Raw genomic sequence first — 25,726 nt, 5'->3', positions numbered from 1 at the left:
ATCTTTTTGAGCCTTAACACTAGTGTGGGTGAGCTGCCTTGTATAAAAATAGTGAATATTTGTTGCTTCTGTGATGTCATGATACCTATCAAATGGGTATTCTAACAAAAAAAATCCACATCACAATGTCCAATTTGGCAATATGGATGTCATAAATCTCAAAACAGAACTAAGCTCTGACAGGACGGGTACCTCTAAGCTTTTTATTTGAATAGTATGCACGTAGTAGACACTGTATAAGAGGTATTCAATTCCAAGTTGGTCTTGTTCCCATGGTAATTCTTTGGGAGATTGAGAATAAGTATGTAGTTCCTAAGTTCCTCAATATTAACGGTTACAGTATTTAGGTATAGCTATATAGTCTCATGCATTAAAAATGTCATGGAAGGACCAGGACTTCCTGTACTGGGTGGTTGGAAATGTGAACCTGGGATTCAGAGCAAAGATGAATCATAGATCTTTGCCATATGAGAATCCATGCTGAGACTGGCACATGAAAAGATGAGAAAGACTTGCTATCCATTTGTGATCCATCGTGTACAGATCTGTAATATCTGTTCTCAATATACCTTTAATTTCATAGTGTTGCTTTTAGATAAATATGAAGCTCCACATGTAGGCATCTGATATTTGATCTGCGTGTTACAGCTCCATTAAAGAGGTTTTCTAACTTTGTAATATATCCTGGTGTCCTTGACATTGGCTATCGAAATCCTGCCATGTTGGTGGGTAAGTCCCTTTGAATAAAAGTTGAGGCTTAGCTGCTATTTGCTATTCGAAGGACTACAGAACATGTTGAGAGCAATTGCTCAAGTTCTGAACCAGTCACCTAAGTTGAAACTTTTTGGAACCATTGCAAAATCTTTCACAGGTCCCCAACTTTCACAGGTCTTTGATGGTATTACTTTTTCCATGTGAGCCAAATGGATCTTTTGGGCCTTCCTGAGCTTCAGAGGTGAGGAGTGACTACAACTCTTATACCCACGGTAGTTATGACCCTGCCTTGAACCCCCCTATAGATATGACTAGAGAAGCAGAGGGGCAGGTATAGATTTGTGCTTTAGGGAAAGGAACAGTGCCTTGAAATGGCACACTTATGACACTATTGGCATCCATGAGTTTTATAATTTTTGCCTATTTTATCACTTGAAGTGGGAGTAAGTAGATAGGATTAACCCTTTAAACAGAACTGTGTTTGCTGCTATTTAGAATCTGAGCATTCCAATTGCCTCAGTTGGATGCCAAATTATAAGACTTAAGCCATCACTATAAAAAATGTATTGCATATCATATTTTTATACTCACAGTCCCCCACGTGCTGCTCATGATACAAAAGTTGTTGTAGATACTGGCAGTGATAGCTAACAGTCTCTTGTCTTCATAATCAAAGCGATTCCCATAGATTATGGAGCAGATCACATTGGAGACTGCCCGAGCCAAGAATACTGTAAGATCCACTGGAGATTCTATGCAACAAAAGTCACAAAGAGACATTATATTGTATTAATTAAACAATGTGTAAATTAGCATTTTATGGTTTACACTTCATGCTAGACAGCCCAGGAATTTATAGGAACTGGAGGCTTTTTGCCAAGAAAAGTGGGCATCTGAGAAAATAAAGAACCTCATCCACAACTACCACAAAAGACTTCAAGGTGTCAATGATGTTAGAGGGGGCAATACACAGTATTAAGAAATGGGGTATGTGGGTCGCCCTCCCCGGGCTGTGGGGTACTCGGTACCGGGCCCGATGAGCTTCACTGGGAGATGTCACGGCAGCTGGGACCCGGCCCGTGGCCCTGGGCTCCCAATGTAAAAAGGGGGGGTTTGTTACAGTGTGCTTATTGTGAAGAAAGTTTATAAGTGATTCGTGACGCCACCTGTGTTGTTTGGCAATGGAGATGTAAGCCAACGTTGCAGACAGATCCTCTGGGACTGATCGTGTGGTGCAGCAATGATGTTATAGCCCTCCACAGGCAGGGCTGTAGTCCCAGGGCAGAGTAGGTGAAGTGACACATAGATGGTGTAGTGTCTGGCGCAAGAGATGTAGCAGTGCTGGGCAGGTTGGCACAGGAATGAGTGGAGGACACCAGGGCATGTAGTTCCAAAGCTTTACTCACAGTCTGTTGTACAAACAGGTGCCTGCCTCTGTGCCATGTCCTCCGGGTCAGGGACTCAGTCAACCTCCAGGCCAGATGGAATACTCCTTTCCAACACTCCGCCAACATGTGCCTTTCTGAACGTCTCCTCTTATAGCGCCTTTAAATGAAGTACTCCTAGTACTGAGTTGCACTGGAGTTCCTCCTGTCCGATGTTCTTATGAACTCTACTTATACGTCAGACAGCTGTAGCCTGCTTCCGGGACTACTTGCTACTAAGTCCCAGCTCACTATCCAGTTGCTGTTGTGCCCCCAAGTCTTGTGTGGGAATAAAGTGGTCACTACTTCTATTCCTCCGGTGCCTGCTGCAGGACCATTAGTATCCATACAACCTCGGTGACCGGGCCTCGGCCTTGCGCTTAGAACTTCTACGAAGGGTTCCCTTCTAACCCACGTCCTCTGTTCTCTTTTACTCCTCACGTTCCTTACTAATCTTTCTTTCTATGGAGAATCAGGCTTTCAGTCTATGTTGCTATCTCTCTTCCTTTCCTGTGCCAGCAGACCCAGGTCACTGGGATCTGCTGCAGCACTTCCATCCATCTATCCATCTCTCCGGGGATCTTCTTCTCTCCAACTCTCTAACCAACTGACTTCTCAATCGTCAACTCTTCCCGCTCTCTGTGATATAAACTAACTCCACCCACCTCCCAGCATGTTACGTGTTCCAAGAAGGGAGCCACCAATGGGTGCTTTGCTATACTCCAAGCAGGGAGCCGCCGAAGGTGCTTTGCTACACTACTTTGTGGTGTGTGGTGCAGGTGTAGGAGTGTGGTCAGGTGTCTCCACCTTACCTGGATGGTGGGGTACCACACCTCAGGAGGAGGTGCAGTACCTCTGAAGTGACTGAGCCTCAGGGGCGCCACATATGTTAATTTTTGATCCGTGTCATTTGGATGTTTTGGGTTGTCATTAATATTTAAAAAGAGAAAACACAGTAGTTTGACAATAAATGGCTTCACCCAACTACTAACCATGAGTGGAGAAAAAGTTTGTAAACTTTTGAGCACAACTGTACACATAGATCAAATCTATATGAAATGTTAAGCCATATCATACGTACGTTGCATTATCTTCTACTGATCATAGAATCATAGAATCATAGAATCGTAGAGTTGGAAGGGACCTCCTGGGCCATCTGGTCCAACCCCCTGCTCAAAGCAGGATTCGCTAAATCATCCCAGTCAGAGGTCTGTCCAGCCTCTGTTTGAAGACTTCCATTGAAGGAGAACTCACCACTTCTCGTGGCAGCCTGTTCCACTCATTGATCACTCTAACTGTCAAAAAGTTTTTTCTAATATCTAATCTGTGTCTCCTCCCATTCAGTTTCATCCCATTGCTTCTAGTCTTTCCTTGTGCAAATGAGAATAAAGTTGATCCTTCTACAATGTGACAGCCCTTTAGATATTTGTAGACAGCTATTAAGTCTCCTCTCAGTCTTCTCTTTTGCAAACTAAACATTCCCAAATCCTGCAACCTTTCCTCATAAGACAGGGTTTGCAGACCGGTCACCATTCTGGTCGCTCTTTTCTGAACTTGCTCCAGTTTGTTGATGTCTTTTTTAAAATGTGGTGCCCAAAACTGGACACAATATTCCAGATGAGGTCTGACCAAAGAGGAGTAGAGGGAAATAATGACTTCACGTGATCTAGACTGTATGCTTCTGTTAATACATCCTAGAATTGCATTTGCCTTTTTTGCTGCTGCATCACACTGTTGACTCATATTCAGTCTGTGATCTATTAGTATACCCAAGTCTTTTTCACATGTGCTGTCACTTAGCCCTATTCCTCCCATTCTATATATGCTTTTTTCATTTTTATTGCCCAGATGTAGTACTTTGCATTTCTCCCTGTTAAAAACCATTCTGTTAGTTGCTGCCCACTTCTCCAGTTTATTTAAATCTTTTTGAATCCTCTCTCTCTCTTCTCTAGTATTAGCTATCCCTCCTAGCTTTGTGTCATCAGCAAATTTAATCAGTTTACCCTCAATTCCTTCATCTAAATCGTTGATAAAGATGTTGAACAATACAGGGCCCAGGACAGAGCCCTGTGGTACCCCACTTGAGACATTCTTCCAACTGGATGTGCAGCCATTTACGACCACTCTTTGGGTCCGATCACTAAGCCAGTTATGAATCCACCTAACAGTTGCCTTGTCCATTCCATACTTAGTCATTATTTCAGCTTGTATTATAGTCCAGAGCTGCATTTATAATTCTGCAGGCTTCGGAGTGCAAATCTCCGAGCATTCCTTGATGTCTCTGTGTCTGAACAGAGCTTACTCTTGGGATTTACAGTATTGGAAGTAAATCAATGTGTTTGATGGCTTACAAAAAAAACTTTAATCATTATTTACCTGACCCTGCTCTATTGTCTTCTGTCATCATTATCTGACTCACCAGCTCTGACTTTGTGGTTGGCATTGATATCAGGGGTGATGTTATCATGTCCTGCTATGTCCTGCTGGGCAATGTAATTGCCATCCAGCCAGTTACTGACCGTTTACTACTACATCCCTTGCATCTCTGCCTCATCCCTGGACTTACCTCAGCTTCCTTTTTGATCATGACCCTGTTTATAGATGTTGTCATTGTCCCTAATTCTGACTCTGACCTGTTCTAATATCAACTTCCTCCACCGGATAGTAGTAACACTGTGGATGCAACCTTAGAATCTCTGCCCCGAAGGACTGATCCCTATACAGGGATGGAAGGGTGAAACCAGTGTGATCCCTGGGACCTCCTGAGCAGAGTGGCTAGTGCCAAGTCTGGCTACGGGAGCTCTACTGTATTAAAATTTGATATCCCCCTGACATTTGGGACGCATATTTAAAAAGTGGGCTCAATTCAAATTATGCTGCTTCATTTTTTGGAGAGGCTAAAAATCACTGCTTGACAAAAGCATGAAATCGTCACAAAAAACACTAACATGCATTCCATATGTGTCTATGATCTTACTCTTTGTGTTTTCAAACTCTTTGATGAGGAATTGCGCCTCCTCCAGGATCCTCTCTTCTATGTTCTTTTTCCCCATTCCAAAGTTTCTCAGTGTCAGCAAAGCAAATCGCCGGCGATTCTTCCATCCCTCACCATTGGAAAATCCTATATCTATGAGGGCAAAAGTTTATTGGGAAAAATAATCCCTTATAAGTACATGAATCCATCCCTCAACAACCTCACATGTATAACAGTACTCTTTTAATTCCCTATGCCTTCTATTATTCGCTTTTTAGAAGAGAAAAATACAGCCTCTATCTTCCATCTTGAATGTGGAAATTTTGGTGGCAGGAAATATCTCTGCTGACTCCATGCCCCTTGACACCTCATCAAGTCATTGCATTTGGATATGTGGCCGCATCACAGCTTTCCAAGCTATAGTTACAATGGGGAAAATAAGTGTTTGATACACTGCTGATTTTGCAAGAATTACCATCTATAAAGAATGGAGAGCTCTGTAACTTTTATCGCAGGTATACTTCAACTGTGAGAGGCAGATTGTAAAAATAACAGAAAGAAAATCACATTATATGATTTTTAAATAATTACATTGAAGTTTTTGCATGAAATAAGTATTTGATCACATACCAACCAGCAAGAATTATGGCTCTCACTGACCTGTTAGTTTTTCTTTAAGTAGCGCTCCTGCTCTGCACTCATTACTAATGAACTTGTTACCTGTATAAAAGACAACTGTCCTCACACTCAATAACACTCCAACCTCTCCATAATGAACAACCAAAGAGCTGTCTAAGGACACCATGGACAAAATTGTAGACCTGCAGCTGGGTGAGAAGGCAACAATTGTTGGCACAATTATCAAAAAATGTAAGAAACACAAGATGACTGTCAATCTTCCTTAATCTGGGGATCCATGCAAAATATTACCTTATGGGGTACGGATGATTATGAGAAAGGTCAGGAATCAGCCCAGAACCACATGATAGGACCTGGTCACTGGCTTGAAGAGAGCTGGGACCACAGTCTCAAACACTACCGTTAGTAACACATTAGCCATCATGGATTAAAATCCTGCAGGGTGCAGACGGTCCCCCTCCTCACACCAACACATATCTAGGCAAATTTGAAGTTTTACCAATGACCATCTGGATGATCCAGAGGAGACATAGGAAAAGGTCATGTGGTCAGATGAGACCAAAAAAGAACTTTCTGGAATCAATTCCATTCGCCATGTTTGAAGAAAGAAGAAAGATGAGTAGAATCCCAAGAACACTGTCCCAACCATAAGCATGGTGGGGAAACATCATACTTTGGGGGTGATTGTCTGCAAAGGGGACAGAATGACTGCACCGTATTGAATGGATGATGGATATGGTCATTTATCACAAGATTTTGGCCAACAACCTCATTCCCTCAGTAAGAGCATTGACAATGACCTGAGACACACAGCCAGGACAACTAAGGAATGGCTCCTTAAGAACCATTTCAAGGTCTGGGAATGGTCTAGTCAGTTCCCAGACCTGAACCCAATAGAAAATCTTTGGAGCAATCTGAAACTTAATGTTGGTCAGCGACAGCCCCGAAACCTGAAAGATCTGGAGAAGATCTATATGGAGGAGTTGGCCAAAATCCTTTCTGCAGTGTGCACAAACTTGGTCAAGAACTACAGGAAACAACTGACTTCTGTAATTGCAAACAAAGGTTTCTGCACCAAATATTAAGTTCTGTTTTTCTATTGTATCAAATGCTTATTTCATGCAATAAACTGCTAATTATGTAAAAATCATACAATGTGATTTTCTGGATTTATATTAAGATTCTGTCTCTCACAGCTGAAATGTAGCTGCAATAAAAATTACAGACTTCTCCATTCTTTGTAGAGGGGAAAACGGGCAAAATCGGCAGTGTATTTGTGAGGAGGTGGCGGGGACCCTCAGTTGCCCCCTCTCTCCTCAGGTGCTGGGTCTATGTTCCCCATGCGGGACCCTGTTGGTTGGCTATATATATATATATATATATATATATATGTATATCCGCGCTTTACTGTCATGTATTGTTGTTTTATGAATGTATTGTGCTATGTCTTCATGTCTGGTAATGTAAAATCTTTACTGCATATGTTAGATTAGAGTTAGAACAGGTTATCAAAAGGGGGTTGGGCCAGCAGGCTGAAAAAGCTGCAATTTCTTGCTTCTGCAGCAGTGCCCAGCCAGGTTTACCCAGGACAGGATGCTCTGCTTGCTCCGGAGCATAAAATACCCCTGGAGGGGAGAAAGTACTGCCAAAGGACTGTCGGGCAGCGGGAATGGGCACTAGGACTGTGCAAGTACCTACTAAAGAACTGTCTGCTCCTCGGAACCGCTCGGGAGCTGTTTAGACAGAATAACTGGATAGGGACAGCACAGGAAGTTATATCTCTTCTATTTCATCATTTTAAAAGTTATTCCTCTGTTGGAACCGAAGTGCGATGTGTGGTGCATCCAGAGGACGCTGTTCCAGTATGGAGAGCAACCGTGTGCCAGAGGTAACCATCTGGGCCATAGGGCTGGGACTTGAACTGTCTTTTCATGTGTAAGGGGCTGTGCTGCTCACTGACTGTTGCTTAGTGAACTCGCCCACGACTACCACCCCGTGCCACCTTGTTACATATCAAATACTTATTTTCCCCACAGTATATACTGTATACCCCTGTGAAAAATGCCAAGACCAGACACTCAACTTAGACATTTTTGCATTTATGACATTATTATGCCAAGTAAATGCTGCAGCGAAGCACTGCTTTGCTCACACTTCCCTTGTATCAAACTCAGATGTCCAAAGGAAATGTGAGAACTGAAGTATGTTAACTGTCACTGATCAGCTGCAGTTCTCCCACGGCATAACAATGTAATAGAGATGAGTATTTGTTTTTTTGACACTGGAGAATATAACATTTCAGAAAATGTTGTCCAAGTAGTGGACAACACATCTAAGGTTCTAAAGATTTAATTGAAATGGGATCTACCTTGTTTATATCCATGAAATTAGAAGAATCAAGGCAAGTGGCAATGCACAATGCACACACACTATTATTATGCAGGAAATGTGAATAGATATATACAGTATGAATAATGTATTAATAATAGACAGTGAGTGTGTATATGTTTCCGGACTGTGATGCAGACAAGACCTATATGTGAAACACCAAGATGCCAACAAGAAGTCAAAAGTATAAAGTTTAAAAAGGAAGTAGCCTTAATTAATTGAAGCATAAAAGAGAGCACATAATAGTAGTATTTTAGTTCATGTCACAATTGTATGCACATGGTTATAAGGGCATAATACCTTAGCAGTACCAACAGCAAAGACTCCAAGGGACAAGATGTGCCTACACCGACATGCGTTTCAGCATTGCCTTTGTCAAGGGGTGGCATCACCTCAAGGAAAGGAGATTAAATGTCCAGCGAAGACCAATGAAAGGAAGCCCATGACACATTGCGATGCATGCCACACGGGAAGTATTGGAATTTGGCCGTGGGCAAATTACATGATGTCAAAGGGAATATCATGTCGCCCAGCTGCAAGAAAGGATGGCACTAGTCTATCATAAGGAAACATCTTCTACAGGCAAAGGAGGCCCAAGCGAGTGTATAAAACCGATCAGCGAGGCAAAGGCAATTCCATCCCGGGGACCGCATGCTAGTACATATCCCTTTGGTGGAGAGCAAATTCTTGGCAAAGTGGCAAGGCCCATATGAGATAATGGAAAAACTCGGGGACGCGAATTACAAGGTTTACCAGCCCAGTTGCAGGAAGCTGCACCACGTATACCATGTGAACCTGCTCAAACCTTGGCAGGACCATGAACCACTGGAAGATCCTTGCCTGTAGGCCTGTCCCAAAGCCAAGATCGAGGAGGTCATGATATGCTAACGCCTGTCCAGAAGAAAAAATGTCGAGAACTGCTGCAGCAGAACCGTGACCTATTCTCGGAATTGCCAGGGCTCACACAGGTTGTGAAACACGATGTGCTAATGGAGCCACATGTAAGGGTAAACCTCAACCCCTACAGACTTACCAAAGCACACTAGGAGATAATCTCCAAGGAGGTCAAGAGAATGCTCGACCTTGGGGTGATAGAGAAAACAAGAAGTGGCTGGTCAAGTCCCATTGTCCTCATACTGAGGCCCAATGGCGAATGGGGTTTTTGTAAAGACTACTGCATGCTCAATGAGGTGCCCCGCTTTGACACATACCCGATGCCCCACATGGATGAACTCATTGAACAACTGGGACCCGCAAGTTACATCACAACCCTGGACCTGATGAAGGGGTACTGGCAGATCCCCATGTCACAGAACGCCAAGAAAAAGATGGTTATTCTCAGTACACCAGTATGCCCTTCGGACTGCAGGGGTCCCCAGCTACCTTCCAGAGGGTGATGAATAGAATCTTGGCTCCAAATGAGAAATATGCCACAGCCTACTTGGATGACATTGTCATCTTTAGCCCTGACTGGAGTTCGCACCTGCCCAAGGTACAAGCAATCCTCAATGCATTGAGGAAAGTGGGATTAACCATAAATCCAAAGAAGTGTGCCATAGGGAAGTAGGAGGCCAGGTACTTAGGCTACATCATTGGGAGAGGCGAGATCAAGCCCCAGCTGAAAAAGATAGAGGCAATTCAGAAGAGGCCGCAACCGCTATCCAAGAAACAAGTGAGGGTGTTTCTTGGGATTGTGGGGTATTACTGGCATTTTATCAAGACCTTTGCCATAATTGCTGCACTGTCAATTGATCTCCTTCTAAGCATCAGGTTGACGATGGTGAAATGGACTCCTGACACAGAGATGGCGTTTCAAGAACTCAAGAAAGTTCTGTGGAAGCACCCGCTTCTGATTACACCAGACTTTAGCAAAGAATTTGTGGTCTATACAGATGCTTCAGAAGTTGGGTTGGGAGTTGTGCTGTCACAAGAAATAAATGCTGAAAAGCATCCCATCCTATACCTGAGCCAGAAACTCTCTGCTTGCGAGAAGAACTACGCCATAGTTGAGAAAAGAGTGCTTGGCTATAAAGTGGACTGTAGACACCCTGAAATACTACCTGCTAGGTCGTAGGTTTAAGTTAGTGTAAGACCATGCCCCTCTGTGATGGTTTAGAGCAGTGGTCCCCAACCTTTTTTGCACCAGGGACCGGTTTCAAGCAAGACCATTCTTCCATGGCCCGGCAGGGCGGGGATGGAGGTGTGGCAGGGGCGGGGCTTTGGTCATAAGGGGGCGGGGCTATGGACACGGTTGTAGTGTAGCAGTGCATACTTATAATTAAATAACATTTATAATGTGACTCAACTCACCATAGGTTTTGAATAAGTGCTCCATCACCCCCTTCACCCCATCATTGCCTTCACCCCATCACTCCCTTCTCCCCATCATTGCCTTCACCCCATCACTCCCTTCTCCCCATCATTGCCTTCACCCCATCACTCCCTTCTCCCCATCATTGCCTTCACCCCATCACTCCCTTCTCCCCATCATTGCCTTCACCCCATCACTCCCTTCTCCCCATCATTGCCTTCACCCCATCACTCCCCTCTCCCCATCATTGCCTTCACCCCATCACTCCCCTCTCCCCATCATTGCCTTCACCCCATCACTCCCTTCTCCCCATCATTGCCTTCACCCCATCACTCCCTTCTCCCCATCATTGCCTTCACCCCATCACTCCCTTCTCCCCATCATTGCCTTCACCCCATCACTCCCCTCTCCCCATCATTGCCTTCACCCCATCACTGCTGTCTCCCCATCATTGCCTTCACCCCATCACTCCCCTCTCCCCATCATTGCCTTCACCCCATCACTCCCTTCTCCCCATCATTGCCTTCACCCCATCACTCCCCTCTCCCCATCATTGCCTTCACCCCATCATTCCCTTCTCCCCATCATTGCCTTCACCCCATCACTCCCCTCTCCCCATCATTGCCTTCATCCCATGACTGCTGTCTCCCCATCATTGCCTTCACCCCATCACTCCCTTCTCCCCATCATTGCCTTCACCCCATCACTGCTGTCTCCCCATCATTGCCTTCACCCCATCACTGCTGTCTCCCCATCATTGCCTTCACCCCATCACTCCCCTCTCCCCATCATTGCCTTCACCCCATCACTGCCATCTCTTCATCATTGCCTTCACCCCATCACTGCCGTCTCTCCATCACTCCCCTCATGGCCTTCTCCTCATGTCCCCATCTCCTCCAGGGCCAGGCTACACAAACACAGACCAACACACACACACACACACATACATGTACACACACAGACAGACACATACATGTACACACACACACACACACACACACAACCACACACACAGACATACATACACACACACATTATACATACACACACAGACACCACCTCTCTCCTCTCACCTGCCCGCCGCCCGCGCATCCTCGCTCTGACACAGCAGTGGCCGCGCTCTCCTCTCTGTGTCAGTCAGAGACAGGAAGCGCGGGCTGCGGGCAGGAAGCTGGACGCAGTGGACGGATCCTTGCAGCTCCGCTCCTGCTATTCCCTCTTGCAGGCAGCGGAGCTGCTTGGATCGCTCCCTGGCCGCCGCTAAGAACTTCTGCGCGCCGCCCCAGCCCCCGCTACGCCACTGACCGCCCCTGGTTCCCCTTGTGTCCGCGGACCGGCAAGGGCACTGCAGCGGCCCGGTGCTGGGCCGCGGACCGGCGGTTGGGGACCCCTGGTTTAGAGAGAAGACTGCCAGGGTGGCTAGGTGGTTCTTAGACCTTCAGGACATCGTTTTCCACATAAAGCATAGGCCAGGGAAGTTACATGGTAATGCAGATGCTCTCTCCCGAATTCCCTGTTTGATATCTGAAGGTGCCAAAACCCCCCAGCTTTTGGAAGAGAGGGGGAATATGTGACAGAGTGACTGGCATAGTATGTGAAGGGAGATACATGTCACTGCGCATACTGAGGTCAGTGATGTAAAACCAGAGTGTATTTGCCTCCAGAATGCTAAGGGCTGAGAGGGTTAATAAGAACCTATGTTATAGGCTGGGTTTAGTGGACCTTCATAGAGCGGGTGGGTGGAGGTTCACCGTATCTCCACATGCAGAGTCCTGATAGGACCTGTGTGAGTTCAAGGTCATGGGACCATCACATGAGTGTTAAATACCTGGCCATGTGAGTCAGTGTGTGTTGTGTATTGGGAGAGCAGGAGCTCCTACATAGCTCCTGGAGGAGCTAAAGACTGTGCGGGATAACTGCAGATGAACCTTGCAGGGAATGGACTCATAACGACTGTGTTTTTGTTTGTCTTACCATTATGCCAGCAAGGCTCTGTTTATTTTTCCTGAACCCTGCCAAGGTTTATGTCATCCCCAATAAACCAGCAGGTAATTCTCTACCAGAACGGTTCCTGTGTCTACTTGAGGTAGCAACTAAGTGTGTCAACCCCTTACTGTATATATATGCATATCGTTGCAGATAAGAACAAGCTCGTAGGTAGAAATCGACACCTGCAGAATTGATGACAGCCAAGGATCCAGAACATGAGGTTAATGGCAACACCCACAACCTTCTTTCGAGACCTCCTGTGTGTGTATATCGTCGCAATACGTCATGGACTTCCTTCCTCTAGATGGCACCACCCCTCGACAAAGGAAACATGGAAACGTGCGTCAGGTGAGCGCATCTTGTCCCTTGGAGTCTCTACTACTGCTACCACTAAGGTATGATGCCCTTTTAATGCTTTGCATACAAATATGCCAAGCACTGTATTTACTCTCACTGATGCTATATAATTTATATGACCATTATTATTATTATTATTATTATTATTAAGATTCCATTACGCCCTATGTTCACTTTGCAATAGCCTTCATTTTGACACCTGGGCTCTATCATAGCACAAAAGTCTCTCCTTGGTTGGCACTACTGCTCTAAGTTTGTATGTTTATGTTTTAAATATATATATATACCGGGTGAGTCATAAAGGACGGACGTTTTTAAACTAATCATAAAATCGTTAAATATTTATTAAATATAAATGTATTCACAGATTTGGTTACGTATACTGACAAATATTTGACAAATTCAAGTGTGGAAAACAACATCTGCCATGTGGTGGCCATTATCAGTGATGCATTTCCAAAGGCGTTCTTGGAAGTTGGCATCAACACGTTCCAACACAACTCTGTCGATTTGGGCAACTTCCACTCGAATAGCTTCCTTCAGTTCTTGTAATGATCGAGGCTTAAGCTTGTATACACGTGATTTGAGGTGACCCCATAAGTAATAATCGCACATGGACAGGTCTGGGGACCTAGGAGGCCAATTAATATCGCCAAACCTGGAAATGATGCGACCAGGGAAGAGAGGGCGAAGAACGTTCATTGTTGCTCCGGCTGTGTGGGCCGTTGCCCCATCTTGTTGAAACCACACACTAGAGATGGGGATATGTTGCCGTCGTAACTCAGGAACAAAGAAGTTATTTATCATGGCGATATAACGTTGTGAGTTCACGGTAACAGTATTGCCATTATCGCCTTCGAAAAAGTACGGACCGATCACGCCATATTTGCCCATAGCGCACCACACCGTTACCTTAGGGCTGTGCAGCGGTCGTTCATGTAATTCTTTCGGATTTTCATAGGCCCAATAACGGCAGTTCTGCTGATTAACCATGCCATTGACATGGAAATGAGCTTCATCACTCATGAATAAAATAAGGTTGTCGTTTTGCTCAATAATTGCTTCCATCTCATGTGCGAACTTCAGTCGCGCTGCGTAATCCCCGCGCTCCAACTGTTGCACAATGGCCAATTTATAGGGGTGGAAATGCAGGTCTAAATGCAAAATACGCCTTACTGTACGATTACTGAGGGAAAGTTCTAAAGAATGTTTCCGAGCAGATCGACTCGGACTACGCAGCATGGCTTGCCTGACGCGTTCCACATTTTCAGGGGTACGTGCCGTTCGTGGAGCCCCCGGTGGTCGTTTGTTCATTAGTGTACCTCGTGTACGGAGTGCTTCAACCCAACGTAGGATAGTGTTACGAGCGGGAACAGCTTGATTTCTGTGAATATTGAAATGACGCCGAAACTCACGCTGAACGGCTGTGATACACTCATTATTCTTGACAAAACTGTCGTACGCAAAAACGCGATGTTCTATCGTCCACGGCACCATAGCTTAAACTGAAACTAAAATAAAAACAATGCTTTCACCTCACAAACAAAACCCCGCCTCCCGCACATCTCTACCTCCACCTGGTGGTGAGTTATAGCCACTTCAAATACATCCGTCCTTTATGACTCACCCGGTATATATATATATTCTTTTTTCACTTGTATCTACTATTATGTGCGCTTGCTCACCTTACCACTTTCTTTGATTTAAAAAAGCCTATTTTGTTTTAGATTTGTTTGCATCTAATAGATAAAAAAATCTGTCGAGGTCACATGATGATCACATGGGTCCCTAGATCTTCATTATAAGGTACTGCTCTGATAACTGTACTGTCACGAACCATGCAGGTGTGTGTACAAAAACATGACTAGGATAGATTTTAATTCACTGGGTATAATAAAGGCAAATATTTACATATACACTGTAGATAAAATTACTGATCATAGGATAGAGAATAAACTGTTTATCACTTGGGGTCAAACTGCTGGGACCCCCAATGATTCAGAAAACAGAGAACTGGAACCTCCAAGAACGAGGCTCTACAGCTCCATCTTGAATGGCGTTAAGGTGTGGTTGCTGAACATTCGCTCCACCCAACGGAACTGCTGGGAATATATGATCATAACGTTCAACTATTTCCTACACTCCCATAGTCAATATTGAGCAAGCACACCGCCACTCTATTTATGATGGGGTTGCCAAGCCCATTTCTCAAGAGTTTCAGAATCCCTTTCTTAGTATCGTTGGGTGTCCCATCATTCAGACCTTCAGCGATCAGCATAGGATAGAGGATAATTTTTTGGGAATAACTATTTAGAGTATATTGAATATTAACATTGGCATACTATTACCATGATCTCCTATGAAGTTTAGGAAAACTGGATAGTCTCCTCTATCACCAAACACATCATTTTGGTCAATCAAGGCCTCCTTCAGTGCCTTGTAGCCACATATGACGACTCCAGGTTTAGGTCCTAAGTATAGGGTATACACTGGCCCATATTTATCTTTTAGCTGTGAAAAAATAAAGGAACACATCAATATTTTAGCATAAAATAGATTCAACAGGTGAATAGTTAAAGGACACTCTACAGATTACATTGAGACAGACCATATGGCTACTTTACGACACTTGGGTAGAGGGAACCCAGCATTGGTTGGCATTTGCATGGAGGCTGTAGTTGGGTCCTATTACAATTCTTAGGAAGATCTATTTGGGCTGATAGATAAGACTAGTAAGATCTGATTGATCTGTAGTGTAGCCCTGAAATAGATTGGACTGAGTGAAGTTCACAATTGGAGGAATGGGCCAGTGAAAGCCATTGTCCATTGGGAGTCATGGCCAAAGGAGTAGACGCTTGAGCCTTAGCCTGAAGTGTGGCCTAATGTACCCTTAATGAGACTGCTTGCTGGATGGTACCTAGGAGAGAACTTGGGTGTGGATAGATACCTTGAGAAATAGAGTTTGAGTTAATAAAAAAAATCAGTCCTTAAGAACATGTATAAAAAAAATGAAAGAATGTGATAGACTCTAGCAAGAGATGAGCCAGTGCTACAAACATTAGTGTAAGAACTGTATAAACTAACAGAGTGTTGGGATTTGTTCCCATGAAAACAACAGAGATGTGAGTGGCAAGATTCTTTAACTTAATAATGAAAACAATGCCTTAGATGACCACATTTGGTCCAGGGCCGTAAGGTCCCGTTACATTTAGTGATGCACCAGCGATCCGGACAACGATACGACCCGGTCAGGATCGCTGGTGCAACGCTAAATGGTCGCTAGTGAGCTGTCAAACAGGCATATCTCACCAGCGATGCAGCAGCCGTCGGCAGTCGTCACTTACCTGTCACATGCAGCGAGGGTGACATCTTCTGCCCGCGTCCATGGAGTCGCTCGTCGGCACCAGCAGGAAGCCGACGGCGAGAAATGGACCAGGATGATCTTGCGCAATCAGCGATATCCAGCGGGGAGCCGGGTCGGAGGTAATTGTCACATGTAGCGAGATCGCTAGCGATATCGCTGTTGCGTCACAAAATCGGTGACGCTTTAGCAATATCGCTAGCGATCTCGCTATGTTTGAAGGGGGCTTTAATTTATGGTAAAAGATTAAATCTTGAACTTCTTTCTAGAAAGCAGAAGAAAGAAGCGGTTTATTACGGCTTCTATCTTTTGTTTTACTGGCCACATACAGCTCATTGAGTGCTAGGTAGTAAATACAGTAGATTAATCGGCTCTGTCAGTGCTTCTAAAAGAACATGTTATCTGGCATAGTAGACCTGGCAAATGTATTTTTTCTATTGCTGCATTGAAAAAATTGCATTAATTACTTAGTAACCCAACCGCTGATAACCCAGTCTAACCTAAGGCAGAGCTAGAAAACTGTTCGACTTTATTGAACTTTGATTGTATTGAATTGTTTGACTTTTTTTGGTCTGATATTGTCTTCTTTCTTTAAAGAAAACCTGTCACTTGCCATAAATTTGTAATTTTTTACCTGGTGTAAATGCCGCTGTTTTCCTGAACCTGGCAAATTTTTTATTTTTTTTCCTGCTCCTGTCCAATTCTTACATCTGACTCCCTCTTCCCTATACAATAATGGCCGAAAGTGTTTGCACCCTTGAAAATGTTCCAGAAAAAGAAGTATTTCTCCCATAAAATTATTGAAATTATACATTTTGTTATACACGTGTTTATTTTCTTTGTTTGTATTGGAACAGCACAAAAAACTGAGAAAAGAAGGCAAATTGGACAGGGTGCCTTCACTAACAGCAATTTTAAGATGACTCCACATGTGTTCAATGGGATTTAAATCCAAATTCATTGCTGGTCACTTCAGAACTCTCCAGCTCTTTGTTTCCATTAATTTCTGGGTCCTTCTTGAAGTATGTTTGGGGTTATTGCTTTGCTGAAGACCCATGACTAGGACGCAAACCCAGCTTTCTGACACTGGGCACTACATTATGACACCGAATACCTTGTTATCTTCAGATTTCATGATGCCTTGCACACAGTCAATTCACCCAGTGCTAGACCCAGTGAAACAACTCCAAAATATCTTTGGACCTCCAACATATTTGACTATAGGTATTGTGTTCCTTTCTTTGAAGGCCTCATTGCATTTTTTCTAAACAATAAAATGATGTGCTTTACCAAAAATCTTTATCTTGGTCTCATCTGTCCAGAAGACACATTCCCAGAAATATTTTGGCTTACTCACGTCTATTTTGACAAACTGCTGTTTAACTTTTTTATGTCTATGTGTCAACAATGGGGTCCTCCTGGCATAGCATTTCATTTCATTCACATGTGTACGGATAGTTTGTGCTGACACTGATGCCCCCTGAGCCTGCAGAACAGTTTGAATTTCTTTGGAACTTGATTGGGGCTGTTTATCTACCATCTGGTTTAATCTGTGTTGCAACCTTACATCAAGTTTTTTCTGCCGTCCATGTTCAGGGAGATCAGTTCAGTGCCATGGGTTGTAAACTTCTTGATAATGTTGCGAACTGTGGACAAAGGAACATCAAGAACTCTGCAGATTTGTTTGCAACCTTGAGATTGTTGATTGTTCAAGAATTTTGATTCTCAAGTCCTCAGACAGTTCTCTTCTCCTCTTTCTGTTCTCCATGCTTAGTGTGGCACATACAGACACACAATGCAAATACTGAGTCAGTTTCTGTACTCATTATTTGGTTACATACATGATTTTCAAATTTTCATATGGCCCACACCTGTTAGTTGCAGCAGGTTAGTTTGAATGAGCATTATATGCTTGAAATAAAGTTGTTTATCCACTAATTTGTAAAGGTGCCAACAATTTTGTTGGCTCCTTTTTTTTGTGAAAATATGTCCAATTTGCCTTTGTTTCCTCTGTTTTTTTGTGTTGTTACAATACACACAAAGGAAATAAACGTTTACAACAAAACATGCGCAACTGCAATAATTTTCTAAGAGAAATATTTAATTTTCTGGAACAATTTCAAGGGTGCAAAACGTTAGGCATCAGATTTCCTCCCCTGCACAGGAGGAATCCCGAGCCTTACCTTCTGCAGTCTCCCATTCCATCCCAACCACAGAGGTGGCTGCTCTTCAGATAAGTTGATCCCGGCGTCTTTCTCAAGCTACTGCTGTCGGTTTGGTTGCTGCTGCCACCACTGGGTCACCTATAGCAATCCACACTAGCCAGCAGCGAGCAGCTCCTGGGACTAAATCCTTCTTTCGGTCCACTGAGCATGCCCGTGGGACGACCTCTCATTGGAGGTCGGAGGTCATGGGCTCAGGTCCCGTTCCTGCTCCGACTCCGATTGGACCACTAAGAAGTTCTCAGAAGGCTGCAACTATAAAAGCCTTGCACGGCTGCCCGGCCATGCGCTAGTATAGAATTTTGTACTTGTGTGTAAGATGATGGATGCATGTTTTCTGGTGACTGACTCCTTATGATTCCCTCCCTTTGGTTATGCATGTAGGAGGGTTATCAGAGCAAGAGTTAGCATCTAGTAGTGGCATTGCTTATGTGCCACAGTGCACCCAGTTCTCTGCACACGTGTTAGCAACAGGTTGTGCCAGCACAAAGCATGACTATACCGCATTCACAGCAGCGTCCGTCAGAGCGGCACCGTGCGCAATCAGGGCGCTTTCCAGTCCTAGGCTTAGGCTGGTAAGTGGCGTCTGCCAGAGCGGCGCTGCATGCACTTCATGTGGTTATACCTTAGTTGCTTTTTCTGGCACCGTGGTTACGGCGCCGAATGCTAGTGGGTCTAGAGGGACTGTAACCCCGTGTCCTTGGGGCAGAGTCCTGTGACCAATACACTAGCGCTCTCCTGCGGTACTGTGGCCCTGTGAAGCAACAGGGTTCGCCTTTTACACACCGGGTGAGGTTAACCCGCGTGTGTTTGTTATACTGCCATTTTGTTTCAGCCATTACCTGGCAGCAGGTTGCATCTCTGCAAGGTGGACTCCGGGCGGTAAACGCATCTTGTCTTTTCTATAATATTATTTGGTGCATTCTGCCAGCCCCCTAACATTATACTAGCGCCAGAGTCTGGCTAGTAATGGTGGATGAACAGCGACTGCAGCAGTACATCCAGCAGCTGGAGGGCAGGTTGGCAGCTCTAGAGCATTCAGCCTCAGCTCTGGATGTTACCACGGTTGCTTTCCAGGTAGCCACACAGGCTGCCTCCCGTGTGTCCACTGCCATCCCTGTCCCAACTTTGTCCCGCCTCCCATTGCCCGAGAAGTTCTCAGGCGATAGTGCTTCTTGTAGGGGTTTCATGAGCCAGTGTGCTATACAGCTAGAGCTGCTGGCGGCACGATTCCCCTCTGAGCGGGCTAAGGTGGGATTTGTCATTTCCCTCTTGTCGGGCAGAGTTTTGGAGTGGGCAACACTGCTGTGGGAGCATGGTGATCATGTGGTGCAGAGTGCCTCGCAGTTCTTGGGCACTCTAAAGCAGGTCTTCCTGGTACCATGAGTCACCCATGATACCGTGCTCCAGCTGCTGGCATTGTCACAAGGCTTGTCTTTGGTCAGCCATTATGCCATCCAATTCCGGACTCTGGCTTCTGAGCTGGAGTGGTGACACAAGACCCTCATACCGGTGTTCTGGAGAGGTCTGGCTGACCACATGAATGATGCCCTGGCCACCAGGGAGGTTCTCGCCACACTGGAGGAGCTTATCACCGTCTCCACCCACATAGGCCTTCATTTCACGGGGCGAAGGTTGGAGCGGTCCCAGCGTAGGCAGAGGTTTAGGTTGGCACCTAGTTTTGCTAAACCTCTGGAACCTCCCAATTGGGCGCCAGAGCTCCAAGAGGCCATGGGGGTTTCTTGTGCAGGGTCCAGGTCCCGGTCCGCTTGAGCACCCGTGGTCTGTCACATTTGCCAGCAGCCTGGCCACCTTGCCAACAGCTGCCCACAGCAATCAGGAAAATGCTTGCATCTAGTGGCTGTTGGAGGAGGCCTACTAGACACTACAATGTTTTCCACCAAGCTGTCCTTTAAAGGGACAGTTGAGTTCGGCTCTTCCACTCTGGCGGTAGAGGGCAATTTTATGTCATCTGCCTTCGCCCAACGGCACGCAATTCCTATGGTTTTACTACCTCAGCCAGTCACCATCAGATTGGTGAATGGTGCGACACTACCCTCTCAGATCACCCACCAGACCACCCTGCTGATATTCTTGGTTTCACCTTCACATCAGGAGACCCCATCTCTCCTTATCATGCCCGAGGGTATCGACCAGGTCCTCTTAGGGGTCCTCTGGTTGCGTCACCACTCTCCCCATATAGAGTGGTCCTCGGGGAGAATTCTCGGTTGGATTAAATCCTGTGAGGGTAGATGTCAGAGGGAGTGCGTACAGGATGCCTCCACTGAGGTTCCTCTAGATCTCTCCTCTCTCCCCAAACACTATCAACAGTATGCAGACATGTTCTCCAAGAAAGCGGCGGAGAGTCTTCCGCCGCACCGCCCCTATGACTGTCCTATTTACTTCTTGCCGAGCCTCCCCTGGGTCGAGTCTATCCCCTATCTCTCCTGGAGACAGAGGGTATGTCCCTATACATCAGGGAGAATCTGGCATGAGGATTCATTAGGAAGTTGGTGTCACCTGCGGGGGCGTGATTCTTCTTTGTCCAAAAGAAGAATGGAGAGCTATGTCCCAGCATCGATTATAGGGGTCTTAACGCCATCATCGTTAAGAATAAGTACCCCCGGCCCCTGATATCGTAATGTCAGGGTCCTGACATCACCGGCATACAGCCTCCGCTAAACAGGGACTCACCTGCACCGCAGGGACCCCTGGGGACAAGAATAGCCGGTAAACAAAGATGCACGGGACCTGAACGTAGAAATCTAGAAAGCAGACACAGGACCTTCGGTCATGTGAACGGTCATGTGACTGCAAGGGGACGGGGCTTAGCGTCCTGCTTACTGAGATGGAAAAACACTCAGAGTAGGGTGAAGCAGAGGTCAAGCACCATACAGACAAGTGAGGTACAGGAGGGATAAACAGGCGGAAGGTCAGACAAAGCCAAAGGTCATACACAAGATATAAGTACAGTACCAGGGATGAGACAGGAGGATAATCAGGGCCAAGCAGAGATCAAAACCAGACAGACGTAGAAGGTACCAGGCAGAATCCAAAGCAATATCCAGAGAACAGACCGAGTCATACACAGAGAATCAAGTAACCAGAACACAGCACAAACACACTCAGGGGTCACCACACAATGCCAAGGGCGAAAGTATAACTGACGGGGGATGGGAGCTTCCTGCGGCTATAAGAAGCCTCCCCAGAACCAATGAGAGGCCACCATAATAGGTCCCAGGTGTGCAGGTGAGAGTCTGCACTGAGATCAGAACATTAACCCCAGAAGTGCCGGTCATCCAGCACTGGTATCATGACAGTACCCCCCTCTCAACGGGGGGCCTCTGGACCCCCAAGCTTGCCCAGGTACCTAGCATGGAAAGCCCGAACCAGACGATCCGCATGCATCAACCAGGCCGGCAACCAGGACCTGTCCTCTGGCCCATACCCCTTCCAATGAACTAGGTACTGTACTGACCGCCGTACCAACCTAGAATCTACTATGTGACCAATCTCATATTCCACATGACCCTCAACTGAAACCGGAGGAGCAGCGGACTTGGATTCTCCCCGGACTGCTTCAAACGGCTTCAGTAGAGATCTATGGAAGACATTAGGGATCTTGAAAGAGGGTGGAAGGCACAGCCTGTACGCTACTGGGTTGATTTTTTCCACAATCTTGTACGGGCCAATGAATTTGGGGCCCAACTTGGCTGACGGAATCTTTAACTTAATGTTTCGCGTGGAGAGCCAGACTTTCTCTCCCACCCGAAACATGGGACCAGGTGTTCGTTTCCTGTCCGCGAAAAACTTATACCTGCCTTGAGACCTAGATATACGCCGCTGGACTTCTGCCCATGTATCTTTTAACCTTTGAACAGAGTCCTCAGCCCCGGGGCACCCCGAATCCAGACGAGAAAACTCACCTAGATGAGGACTGAACCCATAGTTGATCAAGAAAGGGGACATACCAGTGGATTGACTCACCCGACTATTGAAGGCAAATTCAGCCAATGGCAGAATATCACACCAGTCATTCTGTCTAGCAGAAGTCAGACATCTGAGGATCTGTTCCAGAGACTGATTAGTGCGTTCCGTCTGACCATTACTCTCAGGATGGTACGCAGACGAAAAGGACAGAGATATCCCTAATTTTTTACAGAAAGCACGCCAAAACTTAGCCACAAACTGCACACCACGATCAGACACCACATTCAGGGGTACCCTATGCAAGCGGACCACATGCTGCACAAACAATCTGGATAAGATCTCAGCAGAAAGTAATGCGGACAGGGGTACAAAATGAGCCTGCTTTGAAAATCTGTCCACCACTACCCATACCACTGTATTACCCCTGGAAGAGGGAAGATTGGTAATAAAATCCATGGACAGATGGGTCCATGGTCTTTCGGGAACTTCCAAGGGCATCAGCTCCCCCACCGGCCGGCTATGGGAGCTTTTAGAACGAGCGCAGACCCCACAACCAGAAACGAATTTCTTTATATCAGAACCCAGAGTAGGCCACCAGAAGATCCTAGCCACCGCCAGTCGCGTGGCTGATATACCAGGGTGAGCACACAACTTGGATTCGTGGAACTCTTGCAAGAGTTTAAGGCGAAGTTGCTCTGGTACAAACAACTTGCCTCCTGGCTTGGCCGCAGGAGCCAGCGACTGGGCCCCCTCAATTTCCCGTTCCAAATCAGACGGGATCCCTGCTAATACCACCCCAGGGTGCAGAATGGAGGACGGTGGCTCAGGGACAGACACAGGGTTAAAACTCCGAGATAAGGCGTCAGCCTTGACATTTTTTGACCCTGGACGGAATGTTATAGTAAACTGGAAACGAGAAAAAAAAAGTGACCAACAGGCCTGTCTGGGCGCTAATCTTTTAGCAGACTCAATGTAAGACAAATTTTTGTGATCAGTGATCACAGTAACCGGGTGACTGGCCCCCTCCAAAATGTGCCTCCATTCCTCAAACGCCAACTTAACCGCAAGAAGCTCTCTATTGCCTACATCATAATTTCTTTCAGCAGCAGAGAACTTCCTGGAAAAGAAGGCACATGGCCTGAGTTTGATTAGAGTGGCAGACCCTTGGGACAACACTGCCCCCACCCCCACCTTGGAGGCATCCATCTCTACCACAAATGGCTTGGAAGGATCTGGCTGTACCAAGACAGGAGCAGACATAAAACATTTTTTCAGCATCGCAAAGGTCTCTTTTGCGAGCGAGGACCAATTTCTCACATCCGCACCTTTGCATGTTAGATCCATCAGAGGTTTGACCACTTGCGAAAACCCTCGGATAAATTTGCGATAATAATTGGCGAACCCCAAGAAGCGCTGAAGACCCTTAAGATCTCGGGGTTGCACCCAATCCGCAATGGCCTGCACCTTCTTGGGGTCCATGTGAAAACCCTCACCGGATACAATTAACCCCAAAAAAGACAATTCTTGTACACAGAATACACATTTCTCCAATTTGGCATACAGATGATTTTATCTCAGTCTTTGGAGAACAGTTCGTACATGTTCCAAATGAGAATGCTTGTCGGGGGAGTATATCAAAATATCATCTAAGTAGATAACGACAAAACGACCAATGAGATCCGAGAATACCACGTTGATGAAATTCTGAAATATGGCAGGGGCGTTGGTAAGACCAAACGGCATGACTAAATTTTCAAATAGTCCCTCGGTCGTGAGGAACGCGGTTTTCCATTCATCCCCCTCTCGGACCCTTATCAAATTATATGCCCCCCGAAGACCCAGTTTAGAAAACCACTTTGCCCCTGATAGTTGGTTACATAAATCGGGAATCAACGGAAGGGGGTACGTATTCCGTACAGTAATCTGATTAAGCTCCCGGAAGTCGAGACAGGGACGTAACCCGCCATCTTTTTTCTTTACAAAAAAGAAACCTGCCGCCACAGGTGAGACTGAAGGACGTATGTGTCCTTTGCGCAGACTTTCAGCAATGTACTCCTTCATAGCCAAGCGCTCAGGACCAGACAAATTAAACAGACGGGCTTTAGGTAATTTAGCCCCCGGGACCAGCTCAATAGCGCAGTCAAAGGGTCTATGTGGCGGTAACGTCTCGGCCTCGCTTTCGGAGAATACATCTTCGAAGTCCTTCAGGCATTCCGGAATACCTTCCAGCTCGACAGATGATACAGACACAGATTTAACAGGTTCAATCAACAGTGCGGATTTATCACATAACTCAAAATCATTAAACCCCCATTGAACAATCTCCCCCGTTTTCCAGTTAATAACTGGGTTATGGCGTTGTAACCAGGGCATGCCCAACACCAACCCTGCAGGTAGATTGTCCAGCACAAAACAACTTAGGTTTTCCACATGAGTAGCGCCCATTCTGAGCGAAAACACGTCAGACATACAGAGAATTCCCTCCTTAGTGAGGGGAGAGGAGTCAATGGCCATCACCTTGATTGGAACCTTGAGCCTAACTGTCCCTATCTTACAGTGTGTGACCAATTGGGAGTCAATGAGGTTAATCGATGATCTGCAGTCCACGAAGGCTGTAGAGGAAAAAGAGCTACCGTCCACAAACAGTTCCACAGGCAGTAACACTTTAGAAAACGAGGAAAATGGTACCTGAGGGTCTGAGCAGTCTCCCCGTTGACTACCCAGACCTAGTCGTTTCCCGCCAACCGGGTTTGAAGACGGGCAATCCGGACATTCCCTTTTCCAATGTCCCGTTTTACCGCAGTAAAAGCATAACTGCTTGTCCTTCCGGCATTTCCTCTCCATATCCTTCAGGGAGAGGGCGCCTACATCCATGGGCTCAGGGGCAGTCTCTTCCACTGGGGAATAATGGAGTTTCCACCTGCATCACCCCTCCTGCCCGCAGCCTGCGGTCCATCCGGACAGCCTGGGTCATGGCGTCCTCGAGAGAGTTAGGTGGGGGATGTAATGCCAAGGCATCCTGCAGCCGCTCGGACAAGCCTCTGCGAAAGAGTCCTCGGAGTGCGGCGTCGCCCCAAGAGACCTCTGCGGCCCAGCGGCGGAACTCAGTACAAAACCACTCAGTTGAGTGTTTCCCCTGACAGACGCTCATCACCATGTCCTCTGCCAATCGCACTCGGTCAGGCTCATCATAAATGTGCCCGAGGGCCTCAAAGAATGCATTCACAGACACTCTCTCAGGGGCAGTGGGAGGAAGGGAGAAAGCCCAAGCTTGTGGGGACCCTCTTAACAGAGACATAACGACCCCAACCTTCTGACTTTCGTCCCCAGAGGAACGTGGTCGCAAACTAAAAAAAAGTTTTCACCCCTCCATAAAGACCCTGAACTCCTTTTTGTTTCCAGAAAAAAAGTCAGGCA

At 46.0% G+C, this 25,726-nt stretch overlaps 1 protein-coding gene across 12 annotated transcripts in view; it reads right to left on the bottom strand.

Annotated features, from left to right (window-relative positions):
- The window catches only part of LOC141052050 (cytochrome P450 2F3-like), a 198,227-nt gene that overhangs the window by 64,679 nt on the left and 107,822 nt on the right, over nucleotides 1-25,726 (bottom strand). For 11 of the 12 annotated variants that reach the window (XM_073549229.1, XM_073549235.1, XM_073549236.1 and 8 more), the window contains 3 exons: nucleotides 15,145-15,307; nucleotides 5,116-5,265; nucleotides 1,306-1,466 (listed from right to left, as the gene is read on the bottom strand). In XM_073549229.1, the coding sequence (XP_073405330.1) occupies nucleotides 1,306-1,466; nucleotides 5,116-5,265; nucleotides 15,145-15,307 (474 nt within the window). The remainder of the gene's footprint in view (nucleotides 1-1,305; nucleotides 1,467-5,115; nucleotides 5,266-15,144; nucleotides 15,308-25,726) is intronic. The other variant, XM_073549238.1, reaches the window with a different exon arrangement.

Source organism: Dendrobates tinctorius, unplaced genomic scaffold, assembly GCF_039654945.1.
Source record: "Dendrobates tinctorius isolate UK_male_01 unplaced genomic scaffold, ASM3965494v1 ptg000158l, whole genome shotgun sequence".
Classification (NCBI taxonomy): domain Eukaryota; kingdom Metazoa; phylum Chordata; class Amphibia; order Anura; family Dendrobatidae; genus Dendrobates; species Dendrobates tinctorius.
This window is presented reverse-complemented; position numbering and strand designations above follow the sequence as displayed.